The following is a 17936-nucleotide window of genomic DNA, read 5'->3' on the forward strand; positions in this document are numbered from 1 at the left end:
TCCCTCTTAGTTCTGTCATGGAACACCTTAAAGCACTACCGTTTACTGACTACATGCTGTCCCCCAGGATGGATGCATGGTACTTTATTCTAAATGTACAGTGATGAACATTTTTCTCCCTCTGATTATTTAGCTGGGGATGAATTTCTAGAAGTGGAATAACTATGTTAAAAGTTATGAGCATTTTTCTCTCTATTTATTGCCAACTTGCCACATAGAAGGTTTGTGTCAACTTACATTTCGACAAACAGTGCACGGGGGTGTGCATTTTATCATTCCCTCCCCTATAACTTAATAGTCTGCCTATTTCATCGGCAAAAGAAGATGTGGCTGTTTTACAGCTGACCTCGAAGAATTTCTCATATAACTTGAGCTTGAATCTATTTATCATTTTATCCCTCCACTGGGCTGTACTTTTCTCCAAAGCGGGGCCCGAGAAGTGATGCTGTTCATGTGATGAACAAGAGAGCATGCTTCTGTCCTCATCATCACCAACTCTGAATTTACATTGTAGTGAATCTGAATGGTGCCTACCCCAAGCTGGTGCCTTTCAGACCTGCAGGACGGCTCATCTCCCCACCTCTGCTGCTCTCCGTGATTCTCAACATTCTCCTCAGCTTGGCCATGCACATCGCGGGCTTCATTCTGGTTCAGAGGCAACCCTGGTATTCTGCAGAGAGGCACAGGTATGACCGTCAACCTGATTCCTGCTTTTCTCATCCTAATTTCTGGTGCATATCATCTGGGATGCAAACGAGTCTTCATGCTGCCAAAGTCTTCATTCTGACTTCCTTATGTTGTGTGGGCATCATGTCCAATGGCCATGTCTTCTCTGCAACTCAGAGTGATGGCATTATCCATGGACACTTGTCTTTCTGCTCTTGTATGATAATGATGAATGATCTACAATCTTTTTTCTTTCCTTTTTGCCTAGAGTGCCCAAACATTACAGTCTGCCTGGCCAGCCTCAGTGTAAGCCTGACACTCTCATGGAATTATTAAAAGTTTCCCTTCACATTTAAATTTGGTGTTAAGGGAAGACCAACTGTATGGTCACCCTGTTTTAAAAAGCGGTCTTGGAACCAGAGTGGTAGTACAGCAGGTAGGGCTGTTTGGCTTGCATGTGGCTGACCCACGTTCGATCCCCAGCATCCCATATGGTCCCCCAAGCACAGCCTAGAGTAATTCCCGAGGGCAGAGCCAGGAGTAACCTCTGAGCACCGCTGGGTATGGTCCAAAAAGCTAAAAACAATTTAAAAAGTGGAAAAACAATCGCAGTGGTTTTAAACACACACGATTTTTCAGGAGAGAACAATTCACCTCTCATACACTTAACACACGCATAGAGCCAGTTTATGAAATAAATAATAAGTTTAGTTCTCCCCCCAACCCCTCTCTCTTATCTATCCCAAAGATCTATCAGGTCTATTAGTGCTGGTATATTTTTCATGATTTTTTACAGCACATTCTTTCCCCCAATTTAGCCAGCTTTCTCCAGCTGGGGGCAAGGAGTTGTGTTGATTCAAGAGATTCATACTAGCTTGTCATCTCATCTCATTAGTATATTTGATTTCGTTTTCAGCGCCTGCACAGTTCCCAACGAAACCATCTCCAAATTAACTATCGCTCCAACCACTCCAGACAAAATTGGAAGCAATGGTGCTGTCACAAGTTTTGAGAACACCACTATATGGTTCTTGGGAACCATCAACTGCATCATTGTGGCCCTTATCTTCTCCAAAGGAAAACCATTTCGGCAGCCCACCTATACAAACTGTGAGTAGAATTGCATCAGATATGAGGGGTGAAGTCAACCAAGGGGAGAGCTGACTTGCATGGGCTCATCACTACTTCTTCCAGGGCGTTCCATGGCTCTGGAAAGCATATTGCACAACTTGTTTCTGAACTGTTGCTTCCTTTCTTCAAGCTGTGTTCGAGACTAGGACTTCCTTCCTCACCTCTTCCCTTCACATACCAAAAGATTGGCTTCTAGGTGTCTTTTCTTGTGGTTATTGTCTACTGAGAAGACTCATTTTTCTGCTTGTCAGAACGCACTTTTGAGATGGTGGGGAGGAGAGTTGCAGCATTCACCTGATATGTGTCTTCCTGCGAGGAAGACAACAGCTAGGATGTCATTGTATGATCGGAGGTCTGGCAGTGGGTCTATCCTGGAGGAACTTGAATACAAGATGCTTGTGGAGGCTATGATGTGGAGGCTATTAAGAGAAGTGGAATCTATATTTGTATATTATGATGAAATGATTGAAAAGATTTAGAAGCAAAAGTTGAAAGCTTAATATCCTCATAAAAATGTATTCAAAGAAAATTGTTTTGCCCTTCTTTCTGGGATGAGCCAGCAGTCAAGTGCTGGCCTGCATGATTGCAATTTAAACATTTGTTTATTTACAGCCCATCTTTTTTTTTTCTGGTAAAAGAGCGGAAAAAGATTATTTGTATTTAAGAGACTCATATTCTTAGATTCCTTCAAGGCACTTATTGAAAATATATTTTGGTAATGTTATCCTCTATTTATGTATGTTTATCACTATTAAAATTTATATATTTATCACTATTACAATTTACTGCAATTTATATAGTTTATCACAATTACAATTAATTGTAATTTATCACATGCATTGAAAAATTGCCACATTGAAAAATTGCCACTTTACCAGACACGCATTGAAATTGTAGTGTTGTAACCCATTGCTCAGAAATGAATGATTTCCACCTTTTGTGATGTATATGGAAGTAGAAATCAAGTCCATTGAATCAGTGCTAATCTAGAATGTGTTTATTAATGAATGTGTCAATCTGTACTCTGATTTCTCAAAATAGTGTCTTGTTTTTCATCTCCACAGATATATTTGTCCTTGTTCTGGTCATACAGCTGGGAGTGTGTTTATTCATTCTATTTGCTGATATTCCAGAATTATATAAACGTTTGGATGTAAGTTTTATCTCTGGAATATGATGATGATGATGATGATGATGGTGATGATGATGATAATGATGATGATGATGATGGTGATGATGATGATGATGATGATGACGGTGATGATGATGATGGTGATGATGACGATGATGATGATGGTGATGATGGTGATGATGGTGATGATGATGGTGATGGTGGTGATGATGATGCTGCTGACAACTTGCAGTTACACAATTCTCTGTCTTCAAAAACAGGTCACAATTACAATTAACATAGGTTTTCAATACTGTTTATTTTTTTGGTATAATAAAGTTTAAAAATAATGCTGTATTTTAAATATAGTTTTATTTAAGATGACCAAGAAATAAAGTCCTATTCTTGATTCTGATTTTTTCAACAGCACTAAACATTTTTTTTGAGGTTATAAACTTTATTTATTTGATTTAGTTTGGACTGGAGCAATAGCACAGTGGAAAAGGCTTTTGCCTTGCACACAGTCGGTCCGGGTTTGATCCCTCCGTCCCTCTCGGAGAGCCCGGCAAGCTACCGAGAGTATCCCGCCCGCACAGCAGAGCCTGGCAAGCTACCCATGGCGTATCTGATATGCCAAAACCAATAACAGGTCTCACAATGAAGACGTTACTAGCACCTGCTCAAGCAAATCGATGAAAAACAAGTTGACAGTGGGATTTATTCTGGGGCCACACCTGGTGATGCTCAAGAGCTACTCCTGATTCTGCACTCAGGACCATATGGAATGCCAGGGTTCAAACCCAGGTTGGCCTCGTGGAGAGCTAGTGCCCTATCTCAAGTGAGAGAATTTCCCTCTAAAGTCTACTGTACTTAAGCTGCTTAAAACAGTTTTGTCTATAACACTTTCTTGATTAACTCTCCAATATAAATTTCTAGTTTAAAAAATCTTTAAGGGCTTCCTTTTTTTTTCATTGTTCACACGTGCTTCTTTAACACTTTTAAAGATGCCCATACATCCTTAGATTTTGTAATTTGGGGGAACCTTTGAAACTATATAATAGAAAGGCATTTCACGTATCAAATCAAGGAAAGATGTACTTAAATTTCCTAAAAATGCTACTTTTGAACTAAAATCAATCATTATTAACTGCTCTCTAGACCAATAAATAGTATAGAGAAAAAATGGCAGATGGAATTGAAGTTTGCTTTTAGTTTTGAACCATACCTGTTGGTAATTAGGGCTTATTCCTGGCTCTGCTCACAGGAATCACTCCTGGTGGGCTCAGGGGGTCATATAGGATGCCAGAGATCAAATCCAGTTCGGTCACATGCAAGGCAAAAGCACCGCCTACTGTATATTCCTTAGGTCCTATTGTTTGTAATTTACTGCATTGTGTGCATGACTGGCTTGCCATCTCAAAGGTGAGTTTTGTTAGCATCAGTACCTTTCCTTGCTCATTCTTCCAAAGTTTAAGAACGGTTTCCACACTTCTAATGCCTTGCACAATGAATGGTTCACAAGGGCAGCAAATGACTGATGAGTACCTAGAAGTCCCTGAAATGTGGACCAATCCTTGAAGTACAAAATACATTTCAAGACAGCAATAGCTTCACAAACCTATAAACGACATTTGACACCAGCTAGGATCTGTGTTGTTTACCTTTTTTTTTAAATAATGTTTTCATTGTGGTTATCAGAGTAACTGCCATGATGCTTCTCAGTCTTCATGACTTTGAGCGCATTCTCAGAGAGATAAATTGCACTAGACTTTCTGAGTTAAAATTTCTTGATCTTGTGGCTCTTAAGTTTAAGATTTATTGCGTTTGGCCACATTCTGATGAAGGTGCTTAGGGAGAGTCCAGGTCCTCTCTTACAACAAAATTAGGAACAGAACAGGTTCAGAGGAAAACTCTGCTTAATCATTGCCAACATACTGACAAAGGTCTCTATAAGGAATTATTAGCCACCTTAAAATAGTTATTTTCATTATTATTCCACAAAATTATGGGGTTATTTAAGAAAATGTGAATATGCAGGCCAGTAAAGTGATAAGATTGCTCATTATATCCTTCTATTCTTTAAAATTCATGCATTATAAAAGTGCAGTGACTGATTTATGAAGTTTATTATATTTTAAATGGAATCATGCTGTTTTGTAACCTAGTTATTGTTCACTCTTTTAAAAATTACATAATTTAAGGAAAATTGGCTGCAGTGGCACCGTTTGAAGTTCTCTTTCCCATCCTTTCCCTGCAGCTGCCAAACAGCTTCTCTCTCTGGAGGCAACAAGTAATATTTGTCTATTTGAAAGACTTTCCGATATATTTTATACACATGTACACAAATATGTACCTGTATACTCTTGTTCCATAGTTAAAAAATTGTTTTAACATTTTTTATTGAATTACCATGAGATACACAGTTACAAAGTTGCTCATGATTGGGTTTCAGTCATAGGATGCTCCGATACCCATCCCTTCACCAGTGTACATTTCTCACCCACCAATGTCCCCAGTCTCTGCCAAACCCCTCATTCCTCACCCCTGCCCCAGCCTGCCTCTGTGACAGGCATTTTTATTCTCTCTGTCTCTCTGTGTCTGTGTCTGTCTCTGTCTCTCTCTATCTGCTCCTCTCTATCCCCCCCACCTTCTGAGCACTATGGTTCTCAGTAGAGGTACTGACAGATGATCACGTATACCCCTTTACCTAACTATGAGAACGCTATCAATTTGCACGTGTTACATTTGTTCAGATCTTCTGAGGTGGGTAGATGTCAAAATGACATAAGATGTGTTATCGATGGGCAGGAGATCTGGAAAATGAGAAGCTTGGAAAGGCATCACACTCTGATGTGGCTCTGACTCCTGTGAAGGGGAAAGGGTGGGAAAGAGGTCAGAGTCTTGCATCACCGTTTTCAGATGGTCAAGCCAAAGTTACCTATCTAGTGAGTCCCAGTATGCCTTGTAATCAGAAAACCTGAGCTACTCCATTACCGATGCAGGGCAGTTGGCAGGCTTAGGTAAGGAGAGATTCTGAGTACAGAGATTGGGGCATCTTCGAGACATCCCTTTTGCAGCAAGAAACCCGAATGAACATTTTCACGATGGCCACCACCACACACACAGGCCCATGCTTCATTCTTCGTGTTGGGAAATCCCTTCATAATCAGTAAATAGAGCCTCCTCCTCATTTTTATACAAATATTGTATTTTGTTATAAATGTACATAAGCATACAGATGAAAAATAAAATACGTCTAATAATTATCATGTAATTTCCTATAGATAAACATTGAATTTTTTATTATTCTAGACAAAATAACTTGATACATACATCATTTTAGCCATGTGGAAGTATATTGGATTACATTCCTAGAAATGGATTTGAACTTTTCGTGGCAGTGTTGTCCAAAGAATTGTCCCAGTTTTTGCTCCCACTGGTAGATAAAGAAAAATAGAGGCTGCACTGGGTACAATGAGAGCACATGACTTTCTTTCCATTCATTCATTGAGTTCAAGGTTCCAGTGGCTCCATTTGTTCAATGTCATATCTTTCCTATATACCACGTATCTGAGGCGGGGTTAAGAAGATACAAAGAAAGTGGGGATGAGGTGATGGTGGTTCTGTTTCTCTGGCTTTTGGTGGGTATCCTGTGATGGCACACCTTTTGCAGTTGCACACATAGCTCTGGGGGAAAGCCAGACTCAGGGCTGACAGTAGGCGTTAATGGCCAGAAAAAAGACAGACAACAAGACTACTATCCTCCTAGCCACCTGGAAGTAAAACCTCGTTCCCACCTTCTTCCACAACCGCAAAACCAAGGAAGGCAACAAAATAAATTATTATTTGTATTGCAAACTCACCAGTTATCTGAAAAGATTTTGAAATTACATCTCAAAAAGGAAGATAAAAGCCTGCAAGCAATAATGAATGCCCAAGTCACTGAGTGTAATCCTTCCACACGCTTGTATGTTCATTACGTGAGTGAATTATAAACTATAAAGTATATACTGTGAACCCGTAAACATATAAGTATCCTCAAAAGTCTAAAGATTTACGGAATGTATGACACCTCCAGTATATGACATCAGTATATGACATATAAGACATAAGAGGCACAGTGAACATATAAGGCCCTTTCTGCAAATACATGTCTTCAACACTGTATTTTTATTTTTATTTTTTGTCTCTCACCAGCTGCTTTGCACTCCTGTCCTGTGGAGAATCTACATTGTCATTATGCTCAGCTCCAATTTCATTGTGTCCCTTGTAGTGGAGGTAAGTGTCCTTGGGCTGATGATGATTCTCCCCTCCCCGCTCTCTCTGCTCTCTCTCTCTCTCTCTCTCTCTCTCTCTCTCTCTCTCTCTCTCTCGTGTGTGTGTGTGTGTGTGTGTGTGTGTGTGTGTGTGTGTGTGTGTGTGTGTCTTTGGAGTCTGGAAAAGAAACAGCATTAGCTCACAAGACTCAATAATCCCATAGACTCCCTCCCTTGGCAACATAGGAACTGGTGTTTCTCTTTGATCATTTTCAAACCAAGTATTCCTTTTCCATCTCTAAGTACGGCTGGAAAATAAAATTATAATCTAACATTTCCCCAGAGACATCCAACTCAATGTACTTTTTGGGACCAAGTTACCATTCACGTACTTGGTAATGTACCTTTTCTAGACTGTAAAGTTAGGTGGGTTTTAGTCTATTTACTGAGCAACTGCCAACGCTGTACTTCAGCAATCACCTCCCAGCCCCTCTTTTGTCCTTTGCCTCATTACGAATCTGCTGTCTCTATGAGTTTGCCTACTCTGGACATTTCACATAAAGATAATCATAACATGCGGCCTTTTGTCTGATTTCTCTCCCTTAACAACTTGCAGCATTTGTACTTGCCCACTGGGAAATGAGAGCCCTAGCGAGCGTCTCATCCCCTCCACTGCTCAGCCCGCTTGCTCCATTCCCTTGGTTGCCCTCCCTCTCATTCCCTACTGTCAGTGCTGTGAGGACTCACTCTGGGTAGGGGCACTCTAGGAAACCCCCTTTCCTCAGGGGAAGAGGCGTCAGGATCCCATCTGCCCCTATTCCTGCTCCTGGTTACAGAGTTAGGCTGTTCAGGGCCAGAGCGATAGCACAGTAGGGAGGGCGTTTGCCTTGCACGTGGCAGACCCAGGTTTGATCCCCAGCATCCCATATGGTCCCCCAAGCACTGCCAGGAGTAATTCCTGAGTGCAGAGCCAGGAGGAACCCCTGAGCATAGCTGGGTGTGACCCAAAAAAAGCAAAACACACACACACACACAAAGTTAAACTGTTCCCATGAAGGGGGTTTCAGGGTTGGCTGAGAGCACCTGTACTTGACTCTGTAGGATTTTGCAGATGGCAGCTCAGCCAACCTTCTTTGCTACACAGAGAAAAGGGTCCTGAGGAGTGGGTGGCAGGACAAGACAAAGAAGCAGGTCTCTGGAGCTTCTCTCTCTCTCTCTCTCTCTCTCTCTCTCTCTCTCTCTCTCTCTCTCTCTCTCTCTCTCCTCTTTCTCTCCCCCCTGGTGGATAGGGTTTCTCAAACATGAGTAGGGCACTGGGGCCCCAGGAGGGCTTGTCAAAACACCGGCTGCTCAGCCCTGCCCTGGGGTTTCTGCTTCAGGATGTCCACAGCAGGTATACAGGGTTTTGCTCTGACAAGTCGCCAGGTGATTCTGCTGCTGCTGTTCCAGCGCCCATACTGAGAAGCCCTATGCTCAGCCATATGGTTTCCAAAGCCACCAATTAGCACAAGAACATCACTGCAGGGGTCTTTATTCCAGGGTGCAGAATATGTCCTTCATGGGATAAACTTCTGTAGAATCTTTTTTTTCTTTTTTAAGTTGAATCACCATGAGATACAGTTACAAAGCTTCGGTCATATAATGATCAAACACCCATCCCTTCACCAGTGCACATTTTCCACCACCCAAATCCCCAGTATCCCCCCCTCCACCCCATCCCATCCCTTCCCCTGCCTGTATGGCAGACAATTTCCACAATACTCTCTCTCCACTTTGATTACGTTCAATATTTCGACACCAATCCCACCATTATTATTTGCAATTTTCCTGCCACTACTCAAACCTACAGAAAAGGCCATGCTAGACAATTTATTTTGTATTGCTTGTTATGAATAGCATAAGATGTCATGTGGTCACAAGAGCAGCCATGCACTCCTGGAATTCCAAAATTTTAGATAATTAGGGAGAGATAATTTTAGATAATTGCTGGAGAGATCTCTGCAGCAAGCTGCTCGGTTCTGAGATTCTCTTGTGTTTCTCTGGATCGTGGCCATTAAGATGCTTAAATAGTAGCCGGGGGCAGTTCATGGGCATCATCTCAGACTTATGTATGTATGTATATATATATATATATATATATATATATATTTGCCCTGTCTGTGATGACACTGATTTTCTTTACTAGAATATTCCACCTTCCCTCCACCACATTTCCATTTACTGAAATGCTATTCCCTCCTAAATGGCCTACATGTGCCACTCGGCTCTAGATGAATCTATCCTGGTGCCTGCATTGGTGGGCACACATAACAAAGCTCAACTGATAGTGAACTAAGTCGCAGAGTCATTGATGAATTCAAGTTAGTGATAAGATTGGAGTAGAGTGGCCTCAGGGTGAGTTCAGTGGTTCCGTGACATCACTAGGATCCTTATTCTCTCACTTTTTGTCCTACAAGGCATCGGTGTGAGCCTTTCTTGCTTGCACTTATGACCAAGGGTGTGCAGATGGATTCAGATAATAATACGTTATGTTTTCAGTGCAGGAAAAGAAAGAAACAGAGAAGCACTAGCAAGCTATCCCCCCCTTCTGAAGTATGAACACGTAATCAGAAAGAAATGAAAAGTAGTACAACCCACCTGTAGGTGTTCTTTATGCCACAATTATTAGAACGGTGTCTTTATGTCATCTGTCAACCCCCAGAGAAGGCTTCTGAGATGGTGCCTCTGTGCCTTAAAGTTAGGTGGGTGGGTTGAGGCCATTCATGATTTATTTTTTCCCCTCTTCTTCAGTGGCAGGGAAGAGTTGGAGGAATTATTCTAGAATCATCTAACAGAAAGTTATGCCATAATCCCAAGCTGGAGACAAGTCAGTTGTCAATATATTTACCCAGAAGAATGTAGACTGGGGCTGGAGCGATAGCACAGCAGGTAGGGAGTTTGCCTTGCATGGGGCTGACCCAGGTTTGATTCCCAGCTCCTATATCCCTGATCATCGCCAGGAGTAATTCCTGAGTGTATGAGCCAGGAGTAACCCCTGTGCATCGCCAGGTGTGACCCACAAAGCAAAAAAAAAAACCAAAACACCCGAAGAACGTAAACTGTTCTTCTGGGCAAATATTTGTGGTCAGCCTGGATTTCATTTTGGTTCTGCCCTTTCTTGCTATCCAACTGAGCAAGTTATGCCTTTGTTTCTGTTTCCTCACCTGTGAAATGGGAATGATAAAGGGCTCCTTAACACACTGAGTGATTATTAGCAGGGCGTGTAAAGTACATAGTAAATGTTCAATAAGTACAAGGTTCTGGTAAGTTTTTTAAATTAATTTCTTTATTGAATATTGAGATATCCAGTTAACAAGTTGTTCGTGATTGAGTTTCTCTTATTTTTGCCTCACTTCTGTGACTCGTTCAGGCCACGAGAATATTCTTCCCCTTTCCTGTGAGTGTTTCTTTCAGGAGTGCTCTTCTGGGGTAGACAGCGAGGAGGATGAGATATTGAGCTCATAATCCTCAGGTCAAGTGCTTCCCTCGTGTGAATATATGTATTTTTTCTCTTACCCTCCTTTGAACTCTGCTGGTGAGAACTGCTTTCAGCAGCTCTGGTAGCTCAGGCCCTGCTTTGCTTTAATGGGCGCGGGATAAAGGTTTATTCAGTGAGTTAATATAACAGGTGGCCTTGCTCACCCCTACCGCAGGGAGAAGGGAATTTAATAGCAGGGGGAAAGTTTCTTCTTGGTTTCTCTTGGTGAGTGAGAGATGCAGGTACACCAGGATGTTCCTGGGGGTGGCTGGGAGCTTCAGTGCGAAAAATGGCCTTCGAGGTTTCCAGCTCTAAGCAGTTCCTCGGCCACAAATTGGAGTGGTTGTTATGGATAACTGTAGCACTGTCATCTCGTTGTTCATTGATTTGCTCGATCGGGCACCAGTAACGTCTCCATTGTGAGACTTGTTGTTACTGTTTTTGGCATATTGAATACACCGTGGGTAGCTTGCCAGGCTCTGCCGTGTGGGCAGGATACTCTTGGTAGCTTGCTGTGCTCTCTGAGAGGGACAGAGAAATCAAACCCAGGTCGGCCACATGCAAGGCAAATGCCCTACCCGCTGTGCTATCACTCCTAGGAAAATTAATGTGTTCTGATTTATGTGGTGGGCCTGGAGGAGAGCAGAATCCTCTTGTCCCTCAGTGTTTCATTGAACAACTATTCTGAGGGATGTGGGGCTCCAGCTATGACAGCCTAAGATCCCTGGGGTGGACTGGCCAGGTCTGAGAGATGTGGAGGTAGTGCACCTCCTTTCTCCTGTGTTGGCTTTCCTAGGTCTAACCTGGTTCTGTATCTTCTTTGAAAAGTCATTCCCAGTCAGGAACTAGGGATAGGGCAAAAGGGCTATTACTTTCTTTTTCATTTCTTCCTTCTTTTTTCTTTTCTTTTCTTTTTTTCTTTTCTTTTCCTTTCCTTTCCTTTCCTTTCCTTTCCTTTCCTTTCCTTTCCTTTCCTTTCCTTTCCTTTCCTTTCCTTTCCTTTCCTTTCCCTTCCCTTCCCTTCCTTTCCCTTCCTTTCCCTTCCCTTCCTTTCCTTTCCTTTCCTTTCCTTTCCTTTCCTTTCCTTTCCTTTCCTTTCCTTTCCTTTCCTTTCCTTTCCTTTCCTTTCCTTTCCTTTCCTTTCCTTTCCTTTCCTTTCCTTTCCTTTCCTTTCCTTTCCTTTCTTTTTTCTTTTCTTTCCTTTTCTTTTCTTCTTTCTTTGCTTTGTTTTGCTTTGCCTTGCCTTGCCTTACCCTTCTATCTCTCCTCTCCTCTCCTCTCCTCTCCTCTCCTCTCCTCTCCTCTCCTCTCCTCTCCTCTCCTCTCCTCTCCTCTCCTCTCCTCTCCTCTCCTCTCCTCTCCTCTCCTCTCCTCTCCTCTCCTCTCCTCTCCTCTCCTCTCCTCTCCTCTCCTCTCCTCTCCTCTCCTCTCCTCTCCTCTCCTCTCCTCTCCTCTCCTCTCCTCTCCTCTCCTCTCCTCCTCCTCTCTCCTCCCCTCCTCTCTCCCCTCCCCTCTCCTCCCCTCCCCTCCCCTGCCCTCCTCTTTTTTTTCTTTCTTTGGAAGATACCTTCCAAGCAGTTCTCAGGGGACCATGTGGTGCTGAGAATGAAACTCAGGGTCCCTGCAGGCCAGGCATATACTTTAGCCCCTTGAGCCCGTCTCCTCCCTCTCATCTTACTCTTTCCACAGCCCACAAACAAACTGGTTTGCAAGAACCATCCTTAGTTGAGTCTCATGATATAAGTTCCTGCTGAACGTCCCTTTCTTTCTTTATTACTTGTGTGAGCATTCATGGATTCTAGATACATGTGTGTTTCTAAGTCTGGGTTATGTGAGTAGCCAGCCAAAAGAGTTCTGTTGGCAAATTTTATTTTTATTTTTTAAGAAATGGGTGCAGGGATGCTTGCCTTATATGTGGCCAACCCAGGTTCAATCCCCAGCCCAGTCATTAGGTATTGCCCTCAAAAATATACAAAAACATAGTATATCAAGTCTTTTGAGTTTTCAGTTCTGCACTTAACTTACAGTGAAGAGTGCAGTGGTAGGACAGGCTTTGATTTCCCTTCCCCAAAGGAATAGCAGATCACTCTAAGTGTTGCAGTATATAAAAGCTCAAGGTCAGACCCAGGACATGAAAGTCTCTGTGTGGGTTTTATTTTGTTGATTTTGTTTAAAGCTGCTAAGGTTTCCCAAAGGTAAGTTAGATTTTGAAACCTTTAATTGGATACCTATGATCTTGCCTACCCAGGTTCTAAGGAACAAGAAACCTTGCTGTGAAAAAGTAGAATAACAGGTTTGGTGAGATGAGCCATAAGGTTTGCAAGATGCAGATGAGAGGTCTGTGGGTTTTAATAGTCAGCTAGCCATCCTCCCTGTGTAGAGAAAGATTCACACATGAATGTGGAGCTCATATAGCCAGGAGCTCATACAGCCAGGAGCGGTAGCTTTGAGGACTAGTATTGTATATGGCCAGCTCCTTTAGTAGCTGTAGAATAAACTCCTCAGCAAAGATTCCAACAGGGACCAAAACTAGTTTTTCTTTGGAACAGCTTAACTCATATTTTTTCTTATTCATGACAACCTCTGAGATGGTCACCCTTGGTGACCAAATAAGAGAAAAATGAGACTCATGGGTGCTGAAGAGATAGTACTGCGGGCACTTGCTGTGCCACAGGAGGTCAACCTGGGTTCACTTACAGCACCCATATGGTCCCTCAACCCCACCAGCAGTGATGGAGTACAGAGCCAGGACTGCGCAAGGCCAGGGCATCTCTATGGTGCCTGTACCGTAAATTGTAACATATAACCTGTGTTCTCATCAAGAATCAGTCTGACTCATGAAATAAAATGATAGATATATTTCTCAGGAAATGCCTACAAATCCTTGAGGACCCCATATGCTGGAATCATACGTTCATATTCACAGGTGAAGAGCAGAAACCTATGTAGACAGAGCCACCATTTGTAGTTAATAGTTTAGAAGGTTGGTGAAGAGGGATCTACTCCATGCTACGCCCTACATTGCTAGTGGAATTAAAGACTCGCTACTACAATCATAAGGGGAATAAGTAAGCACCAGTAGATCTACTTGGTAGTAGATAAGTTAGGGTGTGTGTGTGTGTGTGTGTGTGTGTGTGTGTGTGTGTGTGTTGGTATTGTGTTGCAGGCGGGGTTGATTGGTGTTCATGCTCTATCTTGGTGGTGCTCAGGGCTGATGCTGGAGGTTGAACCTTGGTGGGCAGCATGCAAGACCTGCACATCACCCCTGTACTACTCTCAACCCCCAAATACGTACTTTTTAAATGTCTTTTTACATTATTTCAAATATAGACATAGTATGGAATAGACTTGAAGGAAAATGAAGAATTCGACTTTTCTATGAGATTCAGAAGAAATGTCATCCTTGAGAAAGATTACCTTAAGCTGTGGTTCCAGATTCTTGGAACTATGTTACCTTTTCTTCTCCTCCCAATAGTTCCGTACAGTGGCCAATTCTGAGTGGCAAGACTTACCCCATTAAAGGACCTGGAATTGCCCCCCACCCAGGGCTCAAGTTATTCACTAAGCTAGAACTAAGCTAGATCTGAGCAGTCATGCTTTCTTTTCTATAATGGACTGTAGCCTGAAAACTCCTTTTGTATGCAGTAACTTTCTCTTATTTTGCAGGAGTTCATTATTGAAAACAAAGCCCTGTGGATGGTAATCAAAAAATGTTTTGGCTATCAATCAAAAAGCCAGTATCGGATATGGCAGAGAGCCTTGGCGAATGATCCCAGTTGGCCTCCAATAAACCAAACCTCTTACTCTGACACACCGAGATGTGGCAGGGGAGTCTCTTACAGCAATCCCGTGTTTGAGAGCAACGAGGAGCAACTGTGAAGCAGAAGAAAATCCAAATGGATGTCAAGAAGAAATGGTGACAAACGGGGTCAATTTCTGTCTGTGATTATGTTTTAAGCAACAAGACTCTTAGAGTATCAGATGGAGTCTGGGGAATCAAAAATTATCCAATAGTGGTGACTAATTAAAGTTTGTTTGATAAAATGCTTTTTCCAGCGCATAACACTGCCACAGAAGAGTGTTTTCCTCCTGACTTCTGAAAGCATTTGAGGTATCCAGTGAATCAAGAACAAGCCAAGGACTGGAAAGCTAAAGGGGAAGGAGACTGTGCAATCTTTCATCTTAGCCGATATGTTTTCTAAGTGAGGAAATTAGCACTATGTATAGTCATAGAATTGAAACCTGTTAAAGATAATTTTTTGCATTTCTATTTAACCAATGGCGGAAAAATACTTGGGAGCCATTACATAACCATCACTGCCTACTATCCCTTCATTTATAGTTTTTCAGGTTTAAGATCTTTCCTTCTACACCTTGCCTTCCCTTCCATCAGAAAAGATAGGCTAAATCAGCGCTATAGAAATAATCTACTCCCATATCTCAGTGACTTAATGTGAAATGGCATCTTTCTTGGATCAGATGAGTCTCTGGAATAGCTCTCCTTAGCACGGTGATTCCTTCTATCTAATGGCTCCAGACACTCTACTCATGGACTCCATGTTTCTTTGGATGGGAAAGATGAACATCACACAAGGAACAGTCACTGCCTCACCCCAAAAGTGGCATACAACTCTTTCATCACACTCATTAACCAAAGATTTAAGAAGTTGCTGGAAAATATAGTCTTGTGCATTTAGGGTGGTCTTTTTAGTGGGAACATGACCTTTGCATTCACACATAGCATCATGTCCAGAAGGGTTTTTTGGTTTAACGCCTTTTCTGTTGCCATCTTGAAACTCTTGAGTTTTGAATAAGGGCTCATTTAATATATATATATATATATATATATATATACACATATATATATATATCTTGCACCCAGACCCAGACATTATGTAAATTTTATTGTTGTTAAAGAACAGGAAGTGGCACATAGCAAAGAGCAATCTTGGTCTAGATTCCTGACCCTGCGAACACCTGTACTTTGGAAACCCCTCATTTCATAGTCCTAGCCCCTCGTTCCTCTGCTCCTCCTTCCACCCCCACCTTTTTTTATTGTTTTGCTCAGGGCCTACTCCTGGCTTTGAGCTCAGGGATGATCCTAGCAGTGCTGGGGGAAACATATGGATGGAATGCCAGGGATTGAATCCAGGTCTGCTGCGTGCAAGGCAAGTGCTCTATCCACTGTACTATCTCTTAAGCCCTACTTGCCCCCATAGTTTTGAGAGAAATAGTTTGTGTCACAAAATTGTATATTGTCATTGATGCAAGTCTCCACACATTATGTACCATTTTTTTAAGTTTAAGGATGAATTTAATTCTTAGAAAAAGAAGATTCCTACATTAAAATCACTGTTAAAAATGTTTACATTCCAGATTCTGGCTATTGTAAACAGTGCTGCGATGAACATACATGTGCAGATGTTGTTTCGATTGTACTTTTTTGCCGAATGCCCCAAAACGGATGACTGGTTGAGGAAACTTTGGTACATCTATACAATGGAATACTATGCAGCTGTTAGAAAAAAGGAAGTCAAGAATTTTGTAGTTAAGTGGATGGGCATGAAAAGTTTCATGCTGAGTGAAATGAGTCAGAAAGAGAGAGACAGACATAGAAAGACTGCACTCATCTATGGTATATAGAATATCAGAGTGGGAGACTAATACCCAAGAACTGTAGAAATAAGTACCAGGAGGTTGACCCCATGGCTTCGCGGCTGGCCTCACGTTCCGGGGAAAGGGCAACTCAGAGAAGCGATCACCAACTACATTGTAGTTGAAGGCCATGTGGGGGAAGGGAGTTGCGGGCTGAATGAGGGCTAGAGACTGAGCACAGCGGCCACTCAACACCTTTATTGCAAACCACAACAGCTAATTAGAGAGAGAGAACAGAAGGGAATGCCCTGCCACAGTGGCAGGGTGGGGTGGGGGGGAGATGGGATTGGGGAGGGTGGGAGGGACGCCGGGTTTACGGGTGGTGGAGAATGGGCACTGGTGAAGGGATGGGTTCCCGAACTTTGTATGAGGGAAGTATAAGCACAAAAGTGTATAAATCTGTAACTGTACCCTCACGGTGATTCTCTAATTAAAAATAAATAAAATTTAAAAAAAAAGAAAAAAAAATGTTTACATTAAATTTACCCAGCATAGAAAGCACCTAGAGTTTTATTAGCCCAATAGAAAAACTGAATTCTAGGAGAACAAAATTAAAATTCTATTTTAAATATAGGCTCCAATTTTCGTTTTGAACATCAAATTCTAAAACAATGTTCTGATCAGGGTGTTAAGTGTTTTGGTCTGCACATCAATCTGGCTTTGTTGCTTATCAATCAGACCTCTAAATATTCCTGTCCCTGGCTCATCTCTTGAGCATGGTTGATGACTTCAATGGCAAGAACTCTGGGAACATGGTGTTTCTCAATCACGAATGTGCCTTATTGCTTCTGGCTTTAAACTAGAGTGTGAAGAAGCATTAAAATAGGCTGCACAGTCATTACATTCCTTAGTACAGAAAGAAATGTTTCCTCTTACAATGTTCACCTCAGCAGTGAGATGGCAGCTCTGAATATCTTTTTCTAAACCAGAATTGTTCTCCTGCTGAACTGAGCATTGTGTTGTGTTCACTGGACTAGCAAAATCTGCAAGAGGCTTGCACCAGTTCTTACACAACCACTAGGTCATTTCAATTGCACAATTTTCCGAGATTGAACGGAAGAATTTCTCATTCCCCTATTATAAATGAAAAAACTGAGATTTATTATGAGGAGAGCAAACCCAGCTCTTGGACACATCTTTGGAACAAATATGTTGCTACTGAAAACTTTCTAATTACACAGCTTAAGGTGGCATGGTCAGTATGATCTCACAGCCAAACAGGAATGAATTTTATATTTGCCAAAGGGAAGAGGCTAGCCATGGTTAATCCCAGGACATTGTGTTTACATTAAAACCAAGTAACGTGCCAGACTTGAATTAGAGACAGGTTAAAGACCAACCCCAACCCAGAGCCAAAGTCGCTGTCTCTCTGAGACTTGGTTGCCCTTGCCTTGCTCCCCAATGATTTCATCCTCAGTAATTCATATGGCCCTGGCAGGAAAAAGGAACAGAGGGCTCTCTGGTTTTCCATCAGTCCCACATTACCTCCCACCCCCACCCCCAATAAGAGATTCATTACTTTAAAGATTACGTCTTAGTCTTAGAGACAGTTTGTGCAAGAGTGGAAAGTGGGTAGCCAAGTAAAACTGGAAGTCAGAGC

The 17936-nt window shown here is 42.1% G+C and overlaps 1 protein-coding gene across 2 annotated transcripts in view; it reads left to right on the plus strand.

Moving 5' to 3' along the window:
* The window catches only part of ATP13A4 (ATPase 13A4), a 159856-nt gene extending 143259 nt beyond the window's left edge, over positions 1-16597 (plus strand). Inside the window, exons 26-30 of one of the 2 annotated variants that reach the window (XM_055127706.1) lie at positions 515-686; positions 1583-1776; positions 2862-2950; positions 7106-7186; positions 14348-16597. In XM_055127706.1, the coding sequence (XP_054983681.1) occupies positions 515-686; positions 1583-1776; positions 2862-2950; positions 7106-7186; positions 14348-14560 (749 nt within the window). In that variant the 3' untranslated portion in view covers positions 14561-16597. The remainder of the gene's footprint in view (positions 1-514; positions 687-1582; positions 1777-2861; positions 2951-7105; positions 7187-14347) is intronic. The other variant, XM_004602996.2, reaches the window with a different exon arrangement.
* The last annotated feature ends 1339 nt before the right edge of the window (positions 16598-17936 follow it).

Source organism: Sorex araneus, chromosome 2 (genome assembly GCF_027595985.1).
Source record: "Sorex araneus isolate mSorAra2 chromosome 2, mSorAra2.pri, whole genome shotgun sequence".
Taxonomy (NCBI): domain Eukaryota; kingdom Metazoa; phylum Chordata; class Mammalia; order Eulipotyphla; family Soricidae; genus Sorex; species Sorex araneus.